Source organism: Vulpes vulpes, chromosome 3, assembly GCF_048418805.1.
Source record: "Vulpes vulpes isolate BD-2025 chromosome 3, VulVul3, whole genome shotgun sequence".
Taxonomy (NCBI): Eukaryota; Metazoa; Chordata; class Mammalia; order Carnivora; family Canidae; genus Vulpes; species Vulpes vulpes.
Genome location: NC_132782.1, coordinates 14493243 through 14509761, shown reverse-complemented (window position 1 = coordinate 14509761; position 16519 = coordinate 14493243). Strand labels below are relative to the sequence as shown.

Here is a 16519-nt window from a genome sequence, read left to right as displayed (position 1 = left end):
TGTGTGGAGCCTGCTTCTCCCTCTGCCTGTGTCTCTGCCTCTCTCTCTCTCTGTGTGACTATCATAAATAAATAAAGAAAAAAATTTTAAAAAAAGAAAAAGACCTTCTCTATTTAAAAAAAAAAAAGAAAAAAAAAAAAAAAAAAAGAAACATGAGCTTGTGAATTTTAACCTGATAATAATAGAGTGAAAAAGCTGAAAGTGTGCCATGGCTATCCTTTGCTAAATCATCATCCTTAGATTCAGACTTTATTTGAGGACATCAGGAAGCCTCTATGGCCTTTAAGAAGAGAATCATATGCTCATATTTGAGTTTCAGAAAAGTCAGAGGAGTCCATAGATGGGAAATAGATAGAAGGAGGCAATGCTGAAAGCCAGGAGACCAATCTGCCAAGTACTCCACACGATGGTGATGTGGGTGGGCCTGGAAGAGAACAGTGGCAAGGGAGAAAAGCACAAGCAGCAAAGTTCAAGAAGTGTTTGGTTCAGGAGGTGTAACCTCGAGGATATGTTAGATGGTAATATTCAAAGATATAGAAAACACAGGAATAAAAGAATTTTTTTGGTAGAGAGAAATTATGGTTCCAATCTTGGATGTTCAGTTTGAGATGCTAAGAGGCAGTTTAGAGACTTGTTGGGCTGGAGACATAAATTGGGATATTATCAGCCTGGATATGGTAGTGGAAGCCTTGAGAGTATATTTATTGAGTACTGGCTATTTAGTGAGTACCTGATTTGGAGAATACTGTGTCGGGCCTGGAAGTGCAACAATGAATAAAACAGAATGAGTCCCAGAAGAGAAATAATCAGGAAAAGCAATATATAAAGGTCGGGAAGAAAAAGAGAAGTCCATAAAACATTGCTAGAGAGAAAAACCAAAAGAATAAGGTGTTGCTGAAATCAAAAGACAAGAATTTTCTAGAAAGAGGAAGTCAATACTCCTTAATGCTTCCAAGAAGTTAAATAAGATAAGGGCTGGAAAGTACACATTGGCTTTAGCAACAAGGACGACATTGTTTTCCAAGCAATAACACTCTTCGTAGAATGGAGGAGGAAGCTTGGTTGGTGTGGATCGAGGAGTGAACAAGGATTTTCAATAAATCTTATTGAGAAAGGAAGGAGAGATGATAAAATCTGGAGAGGAACAGGAATAGGGCCATGGAAAGGTGTCTCCCTGACTCTTCCTACTCTCCCAAGATGGGATGGAGAGGGACATGTGGACTGACGAGAAGTGACTATTAGAGAGAGGTATGTCCAAGATACAGGCGAAAGGGAAACAATCAAGGGGAGCATCTCTGAGAGGCAGGATGGGCTGGGAATCCAAGCACACAATAAAGAATTGGCCTGTCCCACTGCACATAGGACTTTAGTAGCCAAGTGGCTGAGCCAACTTCTATTTACTCTGTGAGGAAGGAGGCAAGATAGTCAGTCTGCTGAGAGTGGGTGGTGAGGATGGAGGTGTGAGAAGAATGGAGGTCTAGATCCGCTTCTGCTGAGAACAGGAACACAGGAAGGACTGAACAGGGCAGAGTCAGCTCTGTTCAGGTTGGAGATGATGGGCACTTCTTCAAAAAAAAAAAAAAAAAAAAAGCTACCAGATAAAGCGATGAAGATGGTAGGGGTCTTGATATGATATAATGACAGTCAAAGTTCCATGGTTACAGGATCAGAGGAGGGCAGAGGAAGACCATGGGCTTCGACCTCCCAGGGAAGCTGCTAATGAGGGAAGGAAGAGGGAATCCACCATTTAGCCGCCTAGTGCTTTTCTCTTTGTTACTGCTTGACATCAATGAAGAATAGCTTCTAATGAGGGCTCCCAACGGCTGTGACAGGCCCCCGGTGCTCAGCACTCTAGCACACCCTGGTGCCGCCTCCTCAGAAGCTGCCTCATTATTCAATACTTGTTATGATCATTTCAAACTGTGAAGATTGACATGGAAAGAAATAAGAACGTTGTAAAATGTTGCTAACAATGAACTTAAGTTATTCAACTAATAGTTTGTTCAGACGAAATGGTAGCCTTACTTGCAATGATGATTTTCTTTTTCTTTAAGAATGTCTTGTGATGCTGTGGTCTGCATTTCCTTAGGGGGACTCCAGCTTTGGGGGAAGATACTGACCATTTCAGATGTTTCCAATTTGGAGCACATACCACAGTAGGTGGGCAAGGTAATCTATCGTATCTCCAACATTATTTGTGTTCCTTTTTGCCTAAACACAAGCTTACTCTTATTTGACATATGAGTCTACACTGGTGCCCATTCATGGACAATTGTGTGCTTCTTTGGGGGGTGGTGGATGTGAGTTTTACAACCTAAGGAACTGACATGGGCTCTCACAAATGTCTTCACTTTCGGTATCCTGGGACATGTGGCCATCCGCACGTGTCTGGGTGTGGGGATTTACAGATTTATTATCTAGCTTTAATCAGGTCACACACACAAAATTAACAAATATCTTTAAAAGATTTCTGCTAAGCTGTACATTGACATGAGTACTGCCAATGAAAGCACAGGAAAGCCACAAGAAACTGTGAGAGCTGATGCCTTCTCCTGCTCCCGGTTATGTGTACATAACAAAAACTGGGATGATCTGGTGAAATCTGGAAAGAAGTTAACCAAAAAAGTTTTAAAATTATCAAGAGGACTATTAGAAATATGAATTTACATTTACTACAGTCAAGGCTGAACCTTGCCCAAGTGCATATTTTGCCTGGAAATGTCACTCAGTGATCATATGAAGGCATCATGATTAGCTAATCGTTTAAAATATTATTTCATCTTCATCTCATCCTTCAAACACTTTTTTGTGTCTTATAATGTTCATAACACATTAGTATAACAAAGTACTACGTACGGTACACGATACTGGTAAAGTACATTATATAATTCATTATATATGTACATATATATTTTACTTACTTGGACTGAGAGTATTTAATAGGGTCCCTGTGGAAAAATTTGGACACCCTTGGTCTAATTTATCATCTGTCAATAATACCTTTTAAAAATATATGTGGACCAGGAAGGATTTAGGATCCCTCTCATAACTGCGCCACATGACAGCTCTGCAGAGACCCCACACAGAGCAGCGAATCAGCCAGTTCTCTTGTGTTCATAGCTCAGAGGAGGAAATCCATCTCTAAGCCACATGCATGCAGCCGACCATGACGGGTTACCTTCTGCTTCTCCTTCTTAGTCACAGTTTGCTTGGAGCTTTCTACAAGATGGGAGAGTGCCTCATGCTTCTTGGTACTAACCATTAATTTTTTTTTGGCCTAGAGTCAGAAACATACAAAAAAGCAAAAAGGGCTCAGAAACAGATATCAAGAGAAAACCCCTTCTGTCCTGGAACAAGTCATGTTCATGTGCTAGCTTAAATGACTGTGTAATTCTAGTTCTTTATTTCTGCCCTGACCTCAAAATCTGCCTGGAACATCACAGTGGCTAACATTTTGCCCTGAAACCACTGTATGTTTTTTCATTATATCGAGTACACTCAAGAGGGTTATACATTTCTCCAAATCACAAAGGCCCACAAGCCTCCAAAGCATTGTTCTAGCTAGCATCAGGAAGGGAACGGCTTTACCACAAAAACATCGCAGCAAACATGGAAGACCACCTGCATCATTCTTCTAAATCGGCCTGAGCCACAGTTGAGGTCATTTTAAGATGCTCTCTTGAAACTTAGAGCAAAGAGATTATTTCATTCCTGATACCCAGGCTTCAGGGCTGCATTGGCAGTGGGGGGCAGGCCTGGGGGGTTGTTAGGAAGGAAGAAGCATTCGAAGTCCTCCTACTCCAACCTCAAAGTGGGTTACGACCCAGGTGATCGTTTCCTATCCTAAAGAGTTCCAACTTGGCAGAAGCTGGTGCTCCAGAGATAAAATGAACAAACAGAACTTGGTTTGAGTTGGATCCAGCCTGTTCAGGAGCTGGATTGATTGAAAGTGTGTTCAGTTTTGCACATCAAGGTCGTAAGGACTGTAAAACCAGGTAACAAAGGAAAAAGTTCCCTCTCTCTTTAGGAATCAGAAGCAAAGCCTTCCAAATGTCTCTCGCCCCACGAAGCTTCTGCAAAAGTGAATTCAAGGGACAAGGAGCTCAGGGACCCTCTTTCTCTGCCTACAATCACATGGCCACAGAGAAAGGAGAGCATGAGGGAAGCTTTGGGAACTTTAGGGCTGCCATTTCTGTCTCCCAGATAGATCACACTTCATTACTGACATGCTGAAACCATTCAATTGTAACGGGGGAGAAAATCATTAGAGCTCAAGAATTTTATGTTCTCCAATTTCTCTGTCACTCTTCATAAAAAAATAAAATCATTGTAGTTAGAGAAATTACTTGGTGGCAACTGGGAGGCAATTATAGCTGCCGAGCATGGTTTCTCTCTTTCGGTCCATTATCTTGAATTTCCTGTGAAAGCTGAATATTTGGAGAATGTATTTTTAAAAACAAGTTCTGTTTGGGGTGCTTGGGTGGCTCAGTTAAGCATCTGATGCTTGATCTCAGCTCAGGTCTTGATCTCAGGGTTGTGAGTTCAAGCCCCATGCTGGGCTCCATACTGGGTGTGGAACCAACTTAAAAAATTTTTTTACACAAACTCTGTTTAAGAAAACTCATAAAATCAACCAAGAGCAAAACTAAAACTAAATGCCTGGACACTGATTATGGGACTTTTAAACGTTAATTATAAAAGTGATTCTCGTGAGCATTCTTTTACCAGTACTAATGTTGTGGGTATAGAAATCCATTTATCTCAAACATTTCTTATTAATGTCCTTGGTCTTATGGAGTCCTTGATTTCAGCAGGAGCTTCAAAGGCAACAGTGAGGGCTGAGTTGGGGCTGCCTATTTAATTTGAAGGTCTCTCTGGTTCTTGCCACTAGCAGCTGTCTGCTGGGGAAAGTTCTCTTTAGGCACCGACAGTCTGGAGATGAAAAGGGAGTTCAACTTTCGGAGCACAAGTTCTCTCAAAGGGGGATCAGTGGGTTTTCTTAGCAGAGTCCTTCTCTGCTGGCCTCTAGTTCTTTTAACTTGAATTCCTCCTAAACGGGATTGTTCTAGAATTATCTTCTGTACATATATATGGGTTCCATCTGTTATTCTCTCTGCATAAGAACCTGTAATGATATGCTCTAAATTCTCACACCAGATCATAATTCCTCTCCCTAGAATTCATTTACTGTTTCCTGCCCATATGTTATCTAGCCAACTACATTTTAAATTACTTGAAAATAGGAACCATGTCCTAGTACAGGGTGGAGTACAAGAAGTGGACCATACATATTTGTGGGATCAATATATGTATTCCCCTTTACATATGGCTACTCACCCTTCACAGTACTCCTCTCGCTAGCGAGACAGAGATCACGAACGCCCTTCTACAAATGATAAATCCAAAACTCAGAGAGCATTTATCACTTGCTCTAAGTTACAGATTATACAGAGAGGCGGTCAGTGTAGTGTAATGGGTAAGAGTAATGACTCTGGAACCCAACGACTCGTAACAATTCTTGGTTCAACAGTTAACCAGCTTTAGGCAAATTACTTATCTCTCAGTGTCTCAGTTTCCCCACCCATCTGTCAAATGCGACATGCCACATTGGGTTGGCTTTTTTTTTGGTGGCAGGGGGTGGATGGTGGTGGTGTGGCGGTTGTTGCAATGGTTGAATATATAAATATATAACATTTGGCACACAATAAATGCTGTCTGTTAGCTATGAATAATAACCATATTTAGAGCCCTGCTGTGCTATCAGTTTAGTTGAAAGATATATCTACATAATAATTCAGGTGAGGAAACATTTTTCTCTGCAGTTAGCACTCAGAAATACTAACACCAAAACACACAATCACATTTGTGCAAAAGCAAAAAGATTCAGTCCTAAAAACTGAGTTTACATAAATAGCATTCATATGTATACTTGCCTTGATCTGTTGATTCCAATTGCCAATGACAAGATTCGCTGCGTTTTCAACTTCGTTATCAAGCTAGGAACAGAAAAAAAATAAAGATGATTTCTTTTGCTGTCTTTCTGTTGAATCACGGTGCTGGCTTGTTTGTTAATTCTGGTACAATCATTATCACAATCCATAGGAATTCCAAAATCCTACAATGGACGTATATCCTGAGAAAAGTAGGCAAACTACCTTTCCCCCATGTCAAAAATCTCTGGACAGGATTTAGCTTGAATGCATTTGGTAAAATAACCCTTTCCATGTAAACCAGGTAACTATATAAAAACTTGTAAAAACAACATCAATGTGCAAAACTTGCGTGGAGGGAGTCTTGTGTGATTTGGGGTCATTTCCAGACCTACCACTTCTTCAGCATCATTCCATGTGGCCCAAACTTGAGCACTGTGACAATCCGTACGGTCCTGGCCATGCTAATTCTAAGTGTCTCATTACCCTTGAAGTGAATCCTGTTGTAATTGCAGAGATTGAATTCTTAATCATAATTAACTTTTCTCCTGCTTTTTTTTTTTTTAAGATTTATTTATTTATTCATGAGGGACACAGAGAGAGAGGGAGAAGCAGGCTCCTTGCAGGGAGCCCAGTGTGAGACTTGATCCCAGATTCCAAGATCCCGAGATCATGCCCTTAGCCGAAGGCAGATGCTCAACCACTGAGCCAACCAGGCGTCACGTTTTCTCCTGCTTTAAACAGCCAGAGGGATGGTAACAATAATAATAAAAATGTATCTAGGCAACCCCCTCAAGGAGATCAGACTTAAGTGAGAGCAAACCTTTTTTTCCTGGACCATAGATTTTTTTTCCAGGCCCACAGATCAGCAATCACTCAACCACATGGGATGCCTAGCAATGCCTCCCTTTTATTTTGTCCAACTGATTGAATTTGGAATATACAATTTATTTTAACAAGCACAATGAAAATAATTTTGGGCATTATGTCACTTTTGACTCTACGTAAAAGGCAGAACAAATTCCCTTAAAACAAATTCTCATCTTTCCTTTTTTAAAAATAGGCTTCATAACCAATGTGGGGCTTGAACTCATGACCGTGAGATCAAGAGTTGCATGCTCTACTGACCGAGTCAGCCAGGCATCCAGAAAAAAAAAAAATTCTCCTCTTTTATCTTCTGTGAGTGAGTGGACCAGGGTGGTAGGGGTGCAGCAGGGAGGGGTAGTGCTGAAATAAAGACTATGAAACTGGACCAGCAGTTTGAGGGATCACGACATTAATTATTCAAAGCACTATGATAATGATCGTGTCACTGGGCCTAATTTATGGTAAGTACTAAGGAAATGCTGGTGATAATCATATTATTATGGGATATGAAAAATACTTTGTAATTAATGAAATACATAGACTGGTGTTTGGTTTTTATTAAGTTGGTTTGCAAAGGTGGAAGATTATATTACTTAGTAATAATTACTATAAATTTCCCTCATCACCCCAGGCCTCAGTAGAACATCCATTCTGGTACAAACACACATATGTCCACACAAACATCAATTCCATTGCCTGACTCACTTTAATGAATTTGAATAAAAATGTTTTTATATCATTTCTCTTTCATCAGGGCTTTTACAGATTCCCTCATCTTACTAATTTATTACCTTAAGGAGCTCCTCTATCTGGCTGTGGTCACTTGAAACCGCCCCTAGCCACTGCCCCTTCCCTTCACAAAGTGCCACCAAGGGGTGACTGCTTCTGAACTTCTTACCTGGACCTGGCCTTGAGACAATTGGAACCATGACCTCACCCTATCGGAATTGAGTTGTGTTTATTAAACATCCCTTTATGTCAACTAAAAATATATTTTAAAGTGCTTAATGACAGTATAACACACAAATAAAAAGAACAATAAGTCTATCAGAGAAAGACAATTATCATATAATCTCACTCATATGTGGAATTTAATAAAGAAAACAGAGGAACATGGGGGAAGGGAGGGAAAAATAAAATAAGATGAACTCAGGGAAGGTGACAAACCAGAAGAGACTCTTAACTACAAGGAATAAACTGAGGGTCACTGGAAGGGAGGTGGGTAGGGGGATGGGGTAACTGGGTGATGGACATTAAGGAGGGAAGGTGATGTGATGAGCACTGGGTGTTACAGAGGACCCATGAGTCACTGACCTCTACCTCTGAAACCACTAATAATTTATATGTTAATTACCTGAATTTTAATTTTAAAAATCAATGTTAAAAAAATAATAGAAAAAAGATGAAATTGTCCTGGAAGGAAAGAGACACAGGAAGACTAGACAATATGCTAGACAAGAAGACCAGGTGCTCCCAAAAGAATTGCTTAATTTTTTTTCCCTTTTTTCCAATTGTAAGACAATTTGAGGACTATATCTATTATTGCCTTTACCTGATCTTAAACTGTTAAGCACAGAAAAACATGTCTTTTTAAATATTGCATTCTTCTGTTTACAAAAGGAATATCTATTTATTGAAAAACAATGGAAATACAAAAAGTGCCCTAAAAATAAGATGAAAATAAGCTCGAATTGCACTATCTAGAAATAATTCTTATTAACATTCTGGGGAGATTCCATATATTTACTTTACAAAATGGCGATCATTTTTATTTAACACTATATAGTGAAAAAATTTCCATGTCATTAAATTCTGCTGTCACAAGATTTTTACTGGTTGCCTAATATTCCATTGCTTGAATTTATCATAATTTATTTTTGGATGGTGAAGAGGTTTCTGGTCTTTCAGTATCATAAACAATGTTTTAACAAACATCTTTGTACATAAATCTTGAGTTTTTTTTTTAAGATTTTATCCATTTGTGTTTTATGAGAGACACAGAGAGAGAGAGGCAGAGACACGGCAGAGGGAGAAGCAGGCTCCATGCAGGGAGCCCCATGCGAGACTCGATCCCAGGACCCCGGGATCATAACTTGAGCCAAAGGCAGATGCACAACCACTGAGCCACCCAGGCATCCTGAATTTTTGTTTCTTTTTATGACCAATTCCTGAAAGCTAGCATCACACTCGATCACTGTTTATTCCTTGGGTTAAAGGCAGAAACTTGCTTTAAGATAGATTTAACTCACTGATTTTCTCTTCTTTTCATGTACACTCAGGACTTGATGAGTTGGTTTTATTGCTTCCAACTCAATTGCTTTGCCAAGTTTTCTGGAAATAGAACATAAAAGACACACAAGCATAGTATTAGGATTTATATCTACTTTCCAAATTATTTTCTGGGGAAATAAAACGGCGTGTTCTAGCCTATCTATTCAGGGCAAGTTTGGAGAGGAATATTTGTAGCGCCCACTGTAAATGTGCGTGCCTCCCCTTAGGGTTGCAGCGAGCCCGGGTGGAGCACTCACTGGTGTAGGTCCGCCGCTGACTTCATGCCCTCTGAGACCCAGGCCCAGGCACTGACGAGACAGCTGGAAGCAAAAAGGGGCGGGGGGGAGGGGACAAGAGTGGGTGTCATTTTTCCAGTAAAGTCTGAGAAATACAGCATCACCTTTGATTCACTACATACAGAAATTGCACTCATTTCCCTAGTCTTATTTCAATTTGTCCACAGGACTAAATCCTGCCAACTTATTGACTGCACTATAGTCGTTACATATACGGCTTTTTTTCTGTCGTTTTTCATTTCGATTTTCATTTTCCATTTCATGCCTGTAGGAAACCAGGGAAATAAAGTAGCCAAAGGTGATCAAACATGTGGTCTGGGTGGAAGCTGGTGTGCGAGGTAGGGGTAGGGAGGCCTAAAGACACCCTTAGCAAAAAAAAAAAAAAAAAAGACACCCTTAGCAGGCTCCTCATTTCACCAGCGAACAAGCCGAGCTGGGCTCAGAAGAGTCAAGTGGTAGAGGACCCAAGGGCCCTGGGATGTCCCACGTGCTGCTCTTGGGGCTGGGGCCCAGCTACCATTCCCTGCTGGCTCTTAGGACAACAGCTCAGATATTTTGTCGTCTCATAAGCAGGGTCTCCATTCAGCCAAAGGAGAACACCGCCCTCTCCTAGGGTCCCAGGGTGGGGATGAGGAAGACTGATGCTCTAGTCTCCCAGAGAAGGGGCATAGCTCGCAGCAGCCCACATCACTGGCCTTCAGAAGCCAGAAGGATCAGTTCAATTGCATCAATAAACCTCAGGAACAGAGGCCTGTGTAGACGTGGATGGAGGGGAGGGGACAGATCCGTGCCACTACTGAAATCAGGAGGGTGCAGAGGTTTTGCCTCCAAGTGGCTTAGCCTGCACCCTGCAGTCAGAGAATCGGAGAGCTAGACCAGAGGGTACCAGATTCTCTGCGCATCCAAAGCCAGACACAAGACAAGAGACGATAGACTACTTAGTATAGACTTCCTGTTATAGGAAATTGCAAAAAGCACAAAACAAATCTGTCTCGATAGGAAGTAGATCAGTGGTTGCCTAGGTGGGGAAAGGATTGCAAACAGGCACGAAGAATCTTTTGATGTGACGAAAATGTCTACCTTTTGATTTGGGTGGTGCTACATAGCATATACATCTATCAAAATTAACCAAACCATACACTTAAGAAGGGTGCTGGTTACTGCATGTAAATTAAACTTTAATAGAGTTGATTTTTAGAAAAGGAACCCAGGCACCCTTTTGGAGAAGAGAATCTGGCATTTGGTCCTCAGAGGAGCTGAGCAGCAGAGCAGAAAGCCTAGAGCTTCGGCCTCAGAGGTGTCTGCGTCTTTGTTTCCTGTGTGACCTTGGAAAGATCACTTGATTTCTCTGACTCTCTTTCAACTGATCTTTTAAAATAGGAATAAATCAGGTTATGTATACAACACAGATTTGGGTATAGATAAAAGCCAAAATTACTGTTTATTATTAAATATTATTGTAGTAATCCTGGTTAACTAAACTTTCTGGATATGTCAACTCTTTGGGAGCATCATGCCAGATGCTAGGATTGCAGCACAATTAGACACACGCCCCTGCATCCCTACACCTCTCATTCTTTAGCAAGTAATTAGAATCAAAGTCATAATGAACCCCATGCCAGGTGTTAAACACATTTGTTGTATTATCTCATTTAATCCTCGTGGCAATTACATGAGGTAGGTCCTATTTCCATTTTAAATACACACCAAGAGATAAAATAAATTGCCCTAATTCACCCACCTGATAAGGGGTAGAGGTAGAATTTAAATCAGGGCAGTGTCAATAAAGTCTATACTCAACCATTCTGCTATACTGGCTGCTTTGCAGTCTACTTACAGACTATCCTAAAAATCAAGCTCAAAGTCAAACAATTTCAAAGCCATTATTTGCTGTTACAGACGATGCCTAAGGAGGAGTAAGAATGTGAGATCCAGAAGGCTTCTTCTTTCTTTCCCTCTCTCTTTCACCAACAAAAGAGGTCTTTGCAATGGCACTGCCAGTTTGCGGTGACATCTGCGAGCATCGGTCAAGAAGCTTTGTAACAAATTATCGTTAATGGACCATTTATAGAATATCTTTTAGAATATCCAGTATCTTTCTTCTCTCCCTCAAAAGAAAAAAAATCAACTTCATTCTGAAATATAATAAGGAAAATGTGAAGCACCGGTTTTTCAGGACCTGATGTGCTAATCTCTACATATATGATCTCATATAATATACACCCCCACACACAGACATGCGCACATATATGCCCAATGAAACGCATAGCACTACTCCATCTAATGTATGAAGGAAATCAAGGCGCAGGGTGGCCCGGATACTTGTCAGAGGTCATGGAGTTGAGATAAAGCAGGATTCAGACTTCTTGACTCCAAGACCTTCCAACGAAATGGCACTGCTTCCAAAGTAACATATCATCACCGAGGCTTATTATGGATACAGGCTCAGGAGTCATAAGGGCACCAGATTAGTCCAGTTCTACCACTTATTATCTGTGTAATTGGGGCCATCTTCTTAAACTCTCCAATCCTCAAGACCTGGTCTGTAATGGGAACAATAATAAGACTTGCTAAGAGTTGCTGAGAGGATTAAAGGAGAGTATCTGTAAAAGCACTTAACGCAGGGCCTGGCACACAGTGAGTGCCCAAGAACTGTAAGCCAGGCTTCACATTACGCACCCCGTTTTATAAGAGGAAGCTGGAATCGAACATATGTCATTTTTCATAACTTTTTTTTCAAAGATTTTATTTATTTATTCATGAGAGGCAGAGACGTAGGCAGAGACATAGGCAGAAGGAGAAGCAGACTCCCCATGGGAAGTCTGATGCAGGACTTGATCCTAGGACCCCAGGATCACACCTGGAACCATAGACAGACGCTCAACCACTGAGCCACCCAGGCGTCCCACTTTTTATAACTTTTAGTCATCATTTTTGCCTTACCTGTTTCATATACTTACTTTTTTTGTGTGCTCTGTAATACTTTGCTGAACTTGACTGCCAGTTTCTGAAGTCCTTTGGCATAGCTAATCTCCAAGTTTGCCCTATTAGCAAAGGGATAATTGATAGATAGGATGCTGTGGCCAGATGTCAAACACACACACACACACACACACACACACACACACACACACACACACACAAATGAGTGAGGGCTCAGGCTGACGATGCAATATCTACACAAAGAAAAGAGATAATTTCTTTACTCTAAGGATCCTTTTGTGAAATCCTTAAGGATCTCCAAAAGAACCCTACAAAGGGAAAGTTTTTAATTTAACCTCCTTGGACACCTGTGTTATGGGTTGAATCGAATGCCCTTCCCACTCCCACAAAGATGTTAAAGACTTCACCCCCAGAGCCTGTGAATGTGGCCTTATTTGGAAATAGGGACTTTGCAGATGATCAAAGTAAGATGAGGTCCTCAGGGTGAGCCCCAATCCAAGATGGCCTTAAAAAGAGAGGAAAGTTGGACATAGAGACCAACATGTGGGGAGAATGCCATGTAAGAGATGAGGACAAGAGATGGGACGTCTTGTCTCAACAAGAGTTGGGACGTCCCAAAGATTGGCGGCAAACCACCAGAGGCGAGAGAGCGGCAGGGACCAGGTTCCTCCTCACAGCCCTCAGAAGCAACCAACCTGGCCAACGCCTGATCTCAGACATGGTCCAGTCTCCAGAACCATGAGACAATACACTGCTGTTATCTGACATGGCCAGTCTGCGGTACCTGTGATGGCAGCCCTAGCTAACCAATTCCCGGAGTAAGCAATGGAAGGCTTTCCTACTTGTTCTGGGACATCAGCACCATCGGGTTAGTTTTGGATGATAATAGCTGGCAATAAAGTGATAAATTATGATGAAGGAGTAGGGTTTTTTTCTTTCTTTTGTTTCTCACTGCCCTTGATCAAGTCTTTATTCAAAATTAGCTGTCTGAAATGACTCCACATTTACAGAAGAAACAAATGTAGATTTATGCAGCGGGCTTCTTGTCTTCGGGGTGGGTTTCTTTTCTGCAGGCCTCTCAGCTGCTGGTTTCTTGGTCGTGGCAGCCTTTTTCCCACCAAAGACTTCTGCTCCTTAACACCAACAGGCGTCTTTCCTTTCTTTCCTACCACAGGCTGCTTGCTGGGAAGCCCCTTCTCATCTGATTTGGCTTCTAGTGATGTTGCCGCCATACGCACCCAGAGTGTGTGGCGCCTGACCTGGCAGAGAACAGTGTTCAGGCACATGGTCCTGGCATATGGGTTTCCCATCAACGGGATTCTCAGGTTCTTCAGTGGATTGTTTTTCAGGACTCCAAGATGAATCTTCTTGCGGGGTGCTCGGAGGGCTCTTTGGATCTCTGGGCTTTTCAAGATTTGGCTAAGGTGTGTATCAAGCATCTTGTGCATGGGAAGGGTATAGTCACTCTTGAGACAGGAGGCCTTACACCAAGTGCCATACAGATCATCTAACTTGCAGAAAGTACTTTCAGTCCAAATCTGGAAACATCCCATATACCCACCATGAGGAAGTTTCAGAAGGTTCAGTTTGCTGACATTAAGTAGAGTAATTCCAGGGATGTTTCTGAAGGCCTTGGTGACACCATTGTCCTCATTATAGATAATGCAGGGTCGCCCACATTGGATATGATGATGGTTTCCCATTTTGCCATTTCCAGGTCTCATGTGTTAACACACATACTTTTTTGATATCATTCCAGACCTTAAGTTTCTGAAGAAGCAAAATAGCCTCCTTGGTCTCATTGTAGCCTTCAACTTAATTTTTAGCCATCAAAGGGAGTTTAGGAACTTCCTCATTACATCCTCCTTTAGACAGGAGCAGCTCTGGTAAGGCTGAGGCACCCAGGGCACAGCAGATGACATATCGCTTCTGGATTTGTTCACTCAGTGGTGCCAATGGTGCCAGATTTTGGATGGTGCAAACATGAGGACCCCATGACACATATTTCCAAAAGTACCCTGGCTGCAATAGTGAATCCCAGTGCCTCAGGATGTGGGCATTCAAGCCATAGCTCTGCCAGTACTCGGACACTCAACACTTGTTTGATGCCCTGCTAATTCACTAACAGTTGGGGCGCTGTCTGTTGTTTTGGCACAAGTTGGTGTGAACAAAGTTCACAGTCTCTGGCGGAATGGGGGCCTTGAACACAGTAGGCAATGTGGCATTTTTGCCAGATGACTCCCCCTTTTCAGAATGCACCAATGCCAAAGGACGAGCACACATCGTGGCAGGGAGAAGAGAGGGCCGAGCTCCTCTCAACCTGGCGGCTCTTCGAAAAGCAAGAAGTAGCATTTTAATGGAAAAGTGCAGCAGTGGACAAAACCAAATTTAGAAAATGAATTTCTGTTACTTTGTATGCAGGACAAGACCCAGTAGGGAATCTGGGCATGCCTCCAAAAGCAAACTCCTTGGTTCTTTTGAATAGATTGAATCACTGTTATCTTAAGCTGATTTTACCGTGTCCTACTTATAGGCCCATCTATAGATAACATAAAGACATACTCTTATTCATCTTCTCACTTTCACTAAAGATAACACAAATGTAGGAAATTAAGTTCAATTTGTATTGTTTTCCTTCTGAATTGGGGCCAGAGCAGGGTTTTTTTTGTTGTTGTTGTTTTTGTTGCATAGATTTTAGTCTTTGAATTCTTTTTTTATTATAACATATCTTTAGAATTATTTATGACTTCATTTCATTTGAAAAACAATCCCAGAGCTCCCTAGTAACTAACTTAATACCTGCATTTTTTTTAGTGCAGTGAAATTAGATTCAGTGTTATGGATTGAACAGAGAAAGATAGCTCTGTTTCATAAAATGGAATCCAGGGAACATGAGCTATTGATCTATTGCTAAACTTCTATTCAGCTGTCCCTATTAGTACAGCTGTGTTCTCCTTTTTTTAGTTTTTTACCACTTTTTGAAAGAAAGAAGGCCACTGTAGAGTGCATGTTAAGGCCTAGGTGCAGAAAATGACATTTGGAATCAGAACTTGCCCAAGAATGGAGTGGGTATGGCAAATACTTTAAAATAATGAAGCCAATAAATATCTCATTCCATTTAAAAATATTTTTTTCTGTGCTCTAGGAGTATGTTCCAGTTGATGGAGAGAGAGAATGCTGGTCAGCAGCAAGCTGGGAAAGACCATCACCTTGATGGAATCTAGATGCTCTAGAAGCCCAGACCTCCACCTCTGGAGTGGCTTTAGACACTGCTGAAAGGGAGTAATCACACCTACCTCAAGAGGTTTTATGATGATTAAAATTGTGATCGAAGCCTAGGAGGGGCTGAACGACTAGATCAATTGCTGGACTGACCTGCATAACCTGACTCCTGGCTCCCTCTCTGATTTCCCCTCATCCCCTTGCTCCTCCTTAGTGGCCAAAGGCCATCCTGCCTCAGGGCCTTTGCACTTGCTGTGGCTGGGTAGTTTTTCTGCTACATAACCACATGGCATCTTCATATAAACCCTAACAGGTCTTGTGCAAACAGCACTAGCTCAGAGGCTACGCTGTCACTCTCCCCTATGGCTTTATTTAACTCCTAGAATTTACCGCTCTCTTACATCACATGCTTTCAGTGTATTTCTATGAACAATTCCATGAACACCTCTGAAATGTAAGCTCCACGAGGGCTAGGATTTGTTATGCTCACTGCTATATCTCTAGACCTAGAACAGTGCCGGCACATAACAGGCACTCGGTGTGTATGTCTTGAATGAATAAATCAATGAACGGACTTCCCATCAGATCTTGGCTAGAATTCTTACCTGGTCTCTGCTATATTTGTTTTTCCCACCTTTGAAAACTTTAAACCATTTAGATATATTCCTGCCCTGATGCATCGCTCAGGGCTTTCTAGCCTTTACAGTAGCTAGACACAAACCCTGTCCTAGTCCATCGCTAACCAGAGGGCTTTCCAGGACTTTCTTTTCCAGCTTTCCATTCTTACTTGGAAGCAGCACAGAAAGCATCAATATGATGACGCATTCCTACTGCTCAGCTCCGTGCTAGGCACCAAACAAGTTCCTAATAAATAGTAATTTTTCTGATTATCACATACCAAAGTATCTCTAAACACTCTGAACACCCCAAATATACAGAGATGGGAGGTATGGGGGAAAGAATCCAGTTTGCTCATCCACCAGCTCCAGG

The 16519-nt window shown here is 41.6% G+C and overlaps 1 protein-coding gene and 1 pseudogene across 5 annotated transcripts in view; both read right to left on the bottom strand.

The window, feature by feature from the left end:
- The window catches only part of NOSTRIN (nitric oxide synthase trafficking), a 56658-nt gene that overhangs the window by 23753 nt on the left and 16386 nt on the right, over positions 1-16519 (bottom strand). For 3 of the 5 annotated variants that reach the window (XM_025994105.2, XM_072751867.1, XM_072751868.1), the window contains 5 exons: positions 12325-12408; positions 9326-9388; positions 9047-9128; positions 5934-5996; positions 3179-3277 (listed from right to left, as the gene is read on the bottom strand). In XM_025994105.2, the coding sequence (XP_025849890.1) occupies positions 3179-3277; positions 5934-5996; positions 9047-9128; positions 9326-9388; positions 12325-12408 (391 nt within the window). The remainder of the gene's footprint in view (positions 1-3178; positions 3278-5933; positions 5997-9046; positions 9129-9325; positions 9389-12324; positions 12409-16519) is intronic. The other 2 variants (XM_072751865.1, XM_072751866.1) reach the window with 2 other exon arrangements.
- Positions 13173-14791, bottom strand: LOC140598182 (large ribosomal subunit protein uL4 pseudogene; annotated as a pseudogene).